General features: G+C 42.5%; 1 protein-coding gene across 1 annotated transcript; it reads right to left on the bottom strand.

Moving 5' to 3' along the window:
• Positions 1-5,838: 5,838 nt before the first annotated feature.
• Positions 5,839-7,272, bottom strand: LOC135399822 (uncharacterized). Its single transcript, XM_064631562.1, has one exon. The coding sequence runs from the start codon at positions 7,270-7,272 to the stop codon at positions 5,839-5,841; it is 1,434 nt and encodes a 477-aa protein (XP_064487632.1).
• Positions 7,273-11,380: the final 4,108 nt, after the last annotated feature.

The following is an 11,380-nucleotide window of genomic DNA, read 5'->3' on the forward strand; positions in this document are numbered from 1 at the left end:
ACCTATACTAACGAAGAAGGTAGCTCCCTACGTGAGTCGAAAGCTCCTCGACACTGGACGACACATAGCAGAAGAAGTTAAGCAGGGATCAACGTTTAGAGAGGCTCTAAGGAAAGGAGTTGGTCGTACAATCCATTCAACACGTGACGAGTTGCTTCAGAGGCTCAGAGGAAAAGGAAGGAAAAGAAAACAATCTGTCAACAATAAAAGCAAACGTAAGAGGGTGGGTCGGTCAGTAAAATCCCTGAAGAAGCGAAGAAAGGTCGATTTTTTTACTACAGAAAATGTCTAGCATCGCAATAGTACATAAGAATTCCTGCCTCTGCACCACGAACCATCTGGAACTGTTTTCTCTTCCTCCAACAAACTTTTCCTTGGAGAAGTCAGAATATGTGGAGTTTTTTTCCAGTTTCTGCCCCTACAGCAAGTGGTGTAATCGAATATAATGTTCCAGGTCTCGGAGGTGGATTCTTTGACTTGCAGTCTAGTTTTCTACACATTCAATGCAAATTGTTTGTTGTCAATGCAAAAAATTTGTACGAAAAAATGGAGATACAGCATCAAGTACAGTTGGCAGTACAGTGACACCAGATAGTGTGATACCTGTGCAAGCATTTGCATCCTCGCTCTTTCATCATGTCCACGTCTACCTTAATTCGACACTGGTTTCTAACTTCGAAAATTATGCGTATCGTTCATACTTGGACATAATAACAAATGCTAATAATGTTACTCAAACACACACCCTCTCTGCAATGCTCTACGAACCAGATCCAGTGGGAGAATCTGAAAATTTTGCCGCTCCTGTTGAGGCAAAATGAATTTTTGCACGCTACAAACGGACCAAAGGTTCGACACTCTGCGATCTTTATTCCCCTATCTTCAGTGATATATGTCAACAGGAAAAGTTTCTTCTCAATGAAGTCGACATAAGAGTTGTCCTTCGTCAGAACAGAGATGATTTTCGACTTCTTGCACCTGCCAGCGAGACTGAAAAACACACTATAGAGTTTCACGAATTGTGTTGTACCTGCGACGTGTGCAGGTTTCTCCAAGTGTACTCGTCGGCATCGAACGAAGACTTCAGACAACTCCAGCATCATACCTCCTTCGAGGATTAGAGATTAAGTACAGGACAATTGCTCCAAATCAATCTCAAGTGATTTTCGATTACCTTTACAGTGAACGAGTTCCCTCAAAGCTGACAGTATTGATGGTTAGAAGTGAAGCCTACCAGGGTAACAGACAAAGGAATCCATTTAAACTTGAAAACTTCAAGCTTAAGAGAGCTGTGCTTGATGTTGGTGGACAACAGTACACAGATGACTTTGACTTTCAACGATCGATCTACTCTAAAGGATATATTGATAGCAGAGCCTCCGGAGCCAAGACGAAAATGAGGAACGACTGCCCGTGTCGAACGATTAGCACGAAGTGCCTCGTGAACGTTACTTCACGAGTCCTTTATTTTCATCACAACAGCAAAGCAAAAGAGAACAAAGTGATGATGGGTGAAACTGTGAATTGATGCAATGAGTGCTTACAACATTCTCCCCCTCACGCTCATTCGTCAATTCACGGTGAAATGGAAGTCCACAATGTACGGCGCAAAAGTTGTTCTTGACTCCTGATACCGGTTTCGTCAGATAGTCGGCTACCATTTCTGTAGTGGGGATAAACGATACCTGAAAAAGTCCATCTTCTATTTCTTTCCTAGCAAACAAATATTTGAGGCCGATATGTTTGGACCTTTGGTGTTGGACGGGGTTTTCAGAGAGCTTGATTGCAGGTTGATTGTCACAATATAGTGCTGTCGCATCTTCGCATAGAGAGTCAAATCCCAGCTCACATAAGAACATCCTGAACCACTTCCCCTCCTTCATGGCTTCACACAGAGCCACATACTCAGCTTCACAGGTCGATAAAGCGACTATTCTTTGTTTCGTGGATTTCCAGGAGATTGCCGCTCCCGACACATCGTTTATCCCCACTACAGAAATGGTAGCCGACTATCTGACGAAACCGGTATCAGGAGTCAAGAACAACTTTTCTCTGCTCGCTCTTGTAATTCCAAAGCACGTTCAGGGATCCTGTCATGTGACTGCTTGCTCCAGAGTCGACCGTCCAACAGTCGTTGGACTCATTATTTTCGCAGGTACCGAAAGCATATTCGCTGCGTGAGCCTTGTATTGGGACTTCTTCACTGGTCGAGTTCGCTATCCTCGCAGTCTGGTTTGGCCTGTCCCCTCTTCTGTTGACGAACGGTGACGGGTTTCCTCTCTTTAGATTGCGCTCTCGTGGTCCCGACGAACGGAATTCTCTGGCAAAATGGCCTGGTTTACCACAGTTGTAACAATGTAGTTTATCGATCACTCGTGGTCCTCTGTTCATGACTCGCGCCTTGTGCGCAGCTTCTTCAGTCGTATCCCTCCGCTGTCGTAGCTCTTCCTGTACTATGGCGTACTTCACTCTCTCGGGCGTCAAATCAGATGCGTTACAAGCATCAAAACTCCTGGCCACGTTATAGTAAGCCTTCGGGAGCCCCTGGATCGCTAGTGAGGCCACTTCAGCGTTGTCAATCTTCTCACCTAGTACACTGAGTTGCTCTGCCAAATATTCGACGCGCTGCATATGCTCAGTAGCAGTTTCCTGATTTTTCCACTTGGCGTTGTTAAGTTCCCTCTTCAACGTCAACACCCGTTCAAGGACTCGACCTCTGTTCACTTCCTCGAGCTTTTGCCAGACTCCTTTTGCTGTCGTCTGGTTTATCACGTAGCTGGTCTGGTTCATTCCGAGTGACTGGACGATGACATTCATGGCTTCTGCGTCGCTTTTGTTCCATTCTCGAATGACTTCAGACATAGAGGTTTCTTGAGGTGACCTCGAGGAGGTTGTGGGCTGTTGAGGAGGATCATCCGTGATCACATGCCATAGCCCTTTGGTCTTCAAGTAGACCGTAACCTTGTAGCTCCAAGTCGGATAATTGTCTTTATCTAATTTCTCCAGTTGACTCACTGCCTGCGTCATCCTTTCTGATGCGTCGGGTACCGGGGTCGCTAACTGGTAGATAAGTCCTGTTACAGGGTTCCTGGGCCCATAACCATTGATAGCAGAGCCTCCGGAGCCAAGACGGAAACGAGGAACGACTGCCCGTGTTGAACGATTAGCACGAAGTGCCTCGTGAACGTTACTTCACGAGTCCTTTATTTTCATCACAACAGCAAAGCAAAAGAGAACAAAGTGATGATGGGTGAAATTGTGAATTGATGCAATGAGTGCTTACAACATATATGAATTTGCTTCACAAGCTGAAGCGGAAAGACATACCTCTAGCTCCGGCTGCATATGAGAAAGAAACGTTTATGCTCTACTACCATCTCACTCCAGATGTGGAAGTGCAGTCGCTGAGTCCAGTGGTACAAGCCAATGTTTGTCTCACCCTAACATTTGGTGGAAATCTTACAGAGGCTGTTACAGTTCTCTTTGTTTCAGAAACACCTCGTGTGCTAGAAATCATCAAAGACAGACGAGTCAAATTCGTATTGAAAAAAAATGGAGGAATGGGAATTTTATGCAGCCTTTGCTCGAAATCACTGCACAAGGCCACTGTTTCGTGGAACATTTGCATGCAATGAAATTGCAAGTCAAAAAGCTGAACCAGGGCTGTATGCTGTAAACACAGCTCCTAGATCCTCTCCTGGAGAACACTGGACCTTATGTTACATCTCTAAGAACAACAGCATTTCTTATTTCGACAGCTACGGCATACGACCAGTTTGCAAAGAAATCTACCAGTTTATTCACCCAACATCTTCCTTTCACTACAATGCAAAACGACTTCAGGGATATGGATCTGCTACATGTGGACTGTACTGCTTGTATGTAGGTAGTCTTCTAGCCTGTGGTTTCTCTCTTCAAGAGTGCACTCAGAAGTTTTCACCAACCAACTTCAGACACAATGACAGATTGATAGAAACACTTGTTCGAAACAATTTCCCAAGAAAAACAGAGGATATGTCATGCTGTAGTGTACTATGAGCATTCAATAAAATTTCAGTTTGCCTGAAAAGAGCTTTATTTGTCAACTTAATTTGCACACTATATAATGAATCATTGGTAATAAAAAAATCTCATCTGAGATAGGCTATTTACAAACAGTGACTTGCAAACAAAGACATTGTTGATGATTACATACATGCCATTAGAAACTGGTTATTTCATACACATACAGTCAAACTCCTTTATAGCGAACACCTTTTTAACGAAAATACCACTACAGCAAATTTTTTTGCGGTCCTGCTGGAGCCCTATAGGTCCAATAATGGACATCCTTTTTAACGAAAATACCTTTACTGCGAATTTTTTTTGCTGTCCCCTGAGTTTCGTTGTAAAGGAGTTTGACTGTATAATCAAAAATTTTCTGACACGGATGATTTACAAACAGTGACTCTCATCTGAGACAGGCTATTTGCAAACACTGACTTGCAAACAAAGATGTTGTTATAGATTACATACATGCTATTAGAAACTGGTTATCACATACTCTTATAATCAAATTCTTAGAAAACAGGTTATTTCATGCACATATAATCAAATTCGTCTGAGACGGTCCATTTACAAACAGTGACTTGCAGACAAAGTCAGTTGTTATTTCCATCGCAAATGCATGCAGCAATATGGGAAAGCAAACTGTCTCTTTCACTAACATCAAGAGCTACACATTACTTCTGGAAGACATGAAATTCATCAGACCAGGTCTTAGCTTAGTCATCACTCGTGACTAACAAATATCCTCTAGCTCCTAACTCACAGTTGTAAGTAATCCCACACTGACAACCATAGATGTGGAATAATGCAATAGCTTTAGTTCATGGTTCTAACATGACATCGTTCTAATATATGACAAACCATAGCTATATGGATGTAACATCTTTATTACAATTTTTTTCTGTGGGACCAGGAATAGAAGGGCAACATCTGTTGCGGGGGTGATAACAGATGAGTTCCCTCCTACTCCTGTATGCCAACTCTGTAATGAAACCTCGTGACAGTGCACACCCCAACACCATCGCTTCATTAGAGAGACCAATCCGTACACATTAAAACAATTCAACCATAGCCAAAAGGTAGCGTGTCAATTCCATCATCACAAATGAAGCGTTTCGTATCCAGTGGATTGAGGGCTATTTTTGTCACTGACACACTTTTGTTGACATTGTCCTTGTGCACAATGAGGTTCTGTTTAACTTTATGCATTGTGCCCTGCTCGAGAGCATTCGTGTACATAGAGAAGTGGAGTTTTTGTGCTTCACATTGTTTAACACCCTTAGCGCGATTGTACTGCTTTTTGCTGCACAGATCGAGGGCGTACAGCTTTGGCTTCAGACAACAGAAGCCAAGAATGTGATCACGAGGAAGCTCATTTTTAAACTTTCCTAGTACCATCCTGTTTTTTGTCGAATAGAGTGGGTGATCAGGGTCATATCCAGAGTTGTCTCGATGCTCGTCAGCTAGTTCGTGGAGTACTTTATCGTCACTCAGCATCACAATGTAAGAATCAGTGTCTATGTATAGCAGTCGTGTATCAGGGGCTACACGGAGAAGATGGTTATGATAAAAATCAAACATCTTCAGCTTAGACAATTCCAATATTGTGAAGCCCAGGTACAGCGGTTGCTTCATGCGAAGAACAGACTGACTAAATTGGAACAAGATGACGTGAGAGCTCAGAGGCCGGAACTGTTTCAAGTTTGGTTTACGTAGAAGCTTCAACACTTGCTCATCTGTTACTGTGAGGCGACAATTTACGAATTTCCTGACTTGCATACATGTCCTGCCCTATACACTATTAATCATTAGCTTTGATTGCTGTTTCTCAAATGCGTTTGTAGCTCGCTTCTGAAGTTCGTGATTGAAGTCGACATAGGATCGCAGAAAGGGCTTTTGATTGAACTTGAGAACCCTGTGAACTTTAGTGAGACGCAACCCCAATTGCAGATACAGTTGCAAATTGCGATAGTAGAGAAAGTACCTCTCTTTATCAAATAATGTTAGCAACAGTTTTGCTTCGGTAGCTTTCTGTGGAAGATTGAACTTCTTCATGAGCGCCTTCTGATAGTCTGACAATAGCTCATAACGAACGGACATTTTTTCAGGGGCAACGGGAAGATCTCTGTGGCGTTCATGAGTTGCTCGGTCATACACTAGGTCTACCTCAAGAAAGTAACCCACAGGGGTATAATCTCGTATCTGAGCTATATCCAAGTTAACAATTTCCTCCTCAGTGAGCCACTCAAATCCTCCGTAAGGCAATGGTTCTCTCATGACTGCTCCATACAGGCCATTTACATCAATGTAGTTAATTATTTTTTTTTCTTTTTCGGGATCAAACTGTTCTGTTCCTGGCACATTCGCAGTTGCTTTTCTCAGGGAGCACTGTGTGACACCTCCTCGTAAGCCATTCTCGATGAGCAGGTACGCGTTGGGGTCGTTAATTAGTTCTAGTTCTACCTGACTCATTTTTAGTGCACAAGACATGCTTAATCCTGGAAGGGATACAAAATGAAATGGTTCAATCTTGTGCACATCGAGTGTCCACTTTCGAAAGTTCTGAAACACATCTGCTAAAAGCAGTGTGTCTGTCAGAAGGTATAAGTCCGAATACTCTCCAAGACTCTTGAGCCGAAATTTTTCATACACATTCTGCGCGTGGTTGTAGTCTTGTTCACTTACTTCGGTTCCATTCAAAACGTTAAAGAACTTATCTCGAGGTGGTAGCGAAGGCTCATCATAGGCTTCAAAACTGGTGACAAAGTTATAACAGAAGACCCCCTTACGAAGAACCAGCTGAAAGTGTTCCTCATTTGGAAAAAACTGGCGAAGGCATTGAAAGTTGGATTCACCTTTATCACGTAGATTTTTCACCAGTGTTTCAAGGCTTGCGTTCAGAAAACTCAAACTGTCCAAGAATCGATAAGAGCCGATGTCAATTGCTTTAAATTTTTGACAGCTGGTGGCAATCACGTTGATGTCTGACTTCTTAAGGAGATGTAAATGAGACAGGAGAAAACTCATGTCATAGTTAGCATTATGTGCTATGATTGGAATCTTGGGTGGCACTCTCAGTTTCAGGTTACACGTCTGACATAGTGTTTGTCGAAATTCTCCGCTTACATGGTCATGGTCTCGAACTTTTTGTCTTTTAGCAAAGGATTCTTTGCAGATATTACAATGAGTGGCTGCTGTATGTTGATGCTCATTCTCTTCGGTCATTTCTAGAGGTGCAAAAGCATGTATCCATCCTAAAATTTCGTCATGCAATTTCCGCAGCAGCTCCATAAATACTGTGACACAATTAGGACCACGGAAAAGATGCTTTTGCAACACGTGTGAGTCGGATGCACGTATAACCAAAAGGCAAAATGAGGAAGGACAGTGATCCTCATACACGTTTGTTTCCTCCAAACAAGGTGACAAAACACTTTCAAAATCATATACACAGTAGAAAGGAACTTCCGACATGAGATGTTCCCCGGCAAATGCTACCGTCTCTCCCTTCTTAGGGTAAATTGTCTTAGCAACCTTCTGATGCAAACACATCTTTAAATGATCACTGAGGATTCTGTCTGATGAGAAGCCCATCATACACCTCTTGCAATGGAACCGTCCGCTAGGTTGAAATAATTCATTAAAATTTGTGATAAGCAGAAAATGAGAGTCGATTTGCAACAGATCCACATGTTTCTCACGCTCGTCATCGACAACCTTGATGGGGTACAGAGATTTGTCTTCGCTTTCGTAGGCGTACACATTGATACTGATACCATTATTTTTTTCGAATGCTTCAACCTCTTTTGGGAAAGCTACCGGGAATGTTTTCGGAAAAACATACTCAGAAATATATGGTCTGTATGAAGATGCCCTACGCCTGCGATAACCAGTAGCAGGATGCAGTGCAGCTATTACAGAGAAGGCAAAACACTTGTTCTGCTCATCTTCATGCAAACCGAAGTCCACACACAACAGAGAACGAAACTTATGCTTCAATTCTTGCGGTAACTCAAACTGGGCACATCCAATCAGTTGAGGCATCAAACGTCCAATGTTCATGATACAGGCATGAATGCGAAAGAGAAAAAAAACTGGACCTTCTACTTCGAGGTTTTCCAAATTTTGTGCTATTTCAGCAGTCACTTGAGTGATAGAAGGTTCGATATCTGCCTCTGACCATACTGTCACTACTTTGGAAGGCACGAAACTAATTTCGAGCTGTAACTCATCGTCTGGCGTGTGACGACCAAGTTCCACTTTAAGCAATACAAAATAGCGCAGTGGGAAACCAAAGTGTCGTAAGGCATCAGCAATGTACTATCTGTACTTGTGAAAAAAGGTTGTAACATCATGTCCGCTAACGTCCCTGTCGTGTAAATGTAGCTCGAACCGATTAGTATAGTTTCGCAGTGTGCACAAAGTCTCACAAAAAGGAATGCAGGGGGCTTGAAGATTGTGAACATTTGCCAAGTGAATCTGAAGACCTAATGCTGTTGCATAATACTGCCGTTCGTGCTGGGAGCATAAGTGACACATAACCATATCTCATCACTTTCTCTTCGAATTGGTGAAGATAATATCTGGCGAAATGACTTTTTTACCATCTTTGGTAAACCGTTCTTTCTTCTCCATTTTGAGATTTGGAAGCAGTCGCATTTCCTCTAGCTCTTCCTCCGAAAATTTTTTGAAGCGTCCAGGTAGATACACTTTCACTGGCTTGTCGTTTTCCATGCGGAGCTCCACGTATACTGCCTCGCCATACATAGTGTCAATTTTCTGAATGTCCAGCACTTCGAACTTTTCGTTTTTGGGTATGTTGCTCATTTTCTGAATTTCACCGTCACCACATTTTTTCAGTTTATCCAACTTTTCCATGACGGATGACATAGCTTACTTGTGTTATGGAGGCTTCGCTGTTATGATGACAATTTGCTTTCTCCTCTTGCTGTATAGAATGAACTGAAAGAGAAGAATAGATTTGTAAACTCTTACATCTTCCACAGGAATATGTAACACACCTCCTCAGTCTGACGTTCTGAATGAAGAACCACTCTCTATGTCCGCTCTTATATAGCGATTGCATGCAGCTCTCTAACATGTGTGCACAGCCTTGAACGTCTACATCCTCGCAACGTTATACGTGAAGACATGTTTCAGTGTGTCCTATCTAACTTCATTGGTCAGGTAACTAACATACCTGCGTGCACAACCTTGAATGTCTACAACCTTGAACGTGTGTACTTCGACTTTGGGCAAGCTTAGAGCACAGACTTGTCTTTGCTTGTTGTTGTAACCTTCCATTATAGAATGCTCCTGGTCTGATAACTAACACGGCTGTGCGCAACCTTGAATGTCTACAACCTTGAATGTCTGTATTTCAGTTTAGCCAATCTGAGAGTGATGTACAGGCTCGTCTTTGCTGTAACCTTCCTTTATGTAATGTTGTGATTTCATAGCATGCTTCATTCGTTTGCAAAAGATGGCTGAGGTTGGACCTTATAGGTTTACCACTCCGGTCTCAATGACCATATCAGGTCAAAGCCAGAGTGGAAAGACGACACTTGTTACACGTCTAATTAAACATAGAGCTGCTGTCTTCGACAAACCATTTGATCATATATTGTACATATACTTGTACAAACAACCAATCTTCGATAATTTTCCAGAGGTGACCTTCAGTCAGGATATTCCTACTAATCTTGATACTGTAAGAAATTCTTTAATTATATTTGATGATTGCTTAGCCGACAAACAAAGGCTCAAAGAAATCTGCAATTTTTATGTAGCTGGCTGTCACCACCTCAACTGTTCAGCTATTTTCATAACACAATATTTATTTATTAATGATCCTCTGTATAGATGCATTCAGTTTAACAGCAGTGCCTTAATTTTATGTCGTTCCGCCCGCACTGCGGACCAAATGCAAATACTTTCACGACAACTGTTTGGTCGAAAGAAAAGTGAACTACTGCCAAGTATATATAAAGATGCTTGCAAGAAACCATATTCATACCTTGTAATTGACCTATCCCAAAACTGTTCAGACCAATTTAGAGTGTGGACTAATATATTTCCAGACGACCAGCGACAAATAGTATATAAGACATGAAACGTGTCAAGAAGAATATTCATTTTCTTCAGTTGCTTGCTGATGCAAAGTTGCCGGAGCAACGTTATTTTCTCCTGGAACATGCTACGAGAGAGCAACTAACTGCTATTCGAGAGATTTGTATGAATCTTTGTAAAGGAAACATTAAGGTAGCTCCAAGAGTGAGAAATCAGTTGCAACCTTATGCAACACCTATCCGCTTTTTGGCAAAACGAGACGCTACAGGAGTGAAGAAATTTCGAAAGGTATTGCAACAATCTGGTGGTTTTGTACAGTTCCTTTTGCCACCTTTGCTGGGTCTCCTCTCGACTTTAGGTGGAAGGGCGATAGCAAAAGCAATCGGAGTGTAGTCGATGCAGAAATACGAGCTTGTGCCTTACCGGGAAACCCCCATCCCACAGATATTGAAGAAAAATGAACCAGACGATATCAAAGCAAAAGAGATAATCCAATATCTTCACTCCTTGCTACATCCCACTGTGAGTGAGAGCACACCTACACTGGGTTCAACAACAGCGACAGAAGAGGAAACACAGACCGAGGAAAAAAGTAATACTGTCGTTGATTTCATGAGCAGTGGCTATAAAATCAGATCAGAAAACCTATTACGTCTTCTGGAACCAACGATCTCATGGGATAGGAAAACATTTCAGATAATTGTCGACGGTGAGCGAGTAGACAATACTAATATAATTGACCTCGTATACTATCTCGTGACGAAAGCAAGAAATGTTCAAAGACCACCCTATTTTGATCAGATTTTGCCACTATTGGTCAAGCTAAACTTACCAGCACTTATTGTGCACCCATCTCGTCTTCAAAAACATACGGCAGAGAAAACTCTGGCCACTCCTTCAGCTCATTCCGTAAGTGAAGCTTCCACACCTCGACGTGCGTCACCACCGCTCACACGAGCCGCGAAGCGCGCACGACAGCTCACATGGACACCGTACTGAACTCCGAGGAGAGAGGCCACTTCGAAGAAGAAAAAATACTGTCACACTTCCCTCCAAGACATCATAAAAAGGTATTAGCTATGCTTCAGCTGATGACAACGGTTCTGGCTTACGACGAGTACGGAAGAGTTATCTGTCACGGAAAGGTGGTGCCACACTCATCTATTGTTGAGCTTTTGAAGTACGAACTTCACAACAGGCAACCTCCCTGGATGAGAGGAGACGTTTCAGCTACAATCAACGCTTATCTATCACTCGATGCTCT

This window comes from Ornithodoros turicata, chromosome 7 (genome assembly GCF_037126465.1).
Source record: "Ornithodoros turicata isolate Travis chromosome 7, ASM3712646v1, whole genome shotgun sequence".
Taxonomy (NCBI): Eukaryota; Metazoa; Arthropoda; class Arachnida; order Ixodida; family Argasidae; genus Ornithodoros; species Ornithodoros turicata.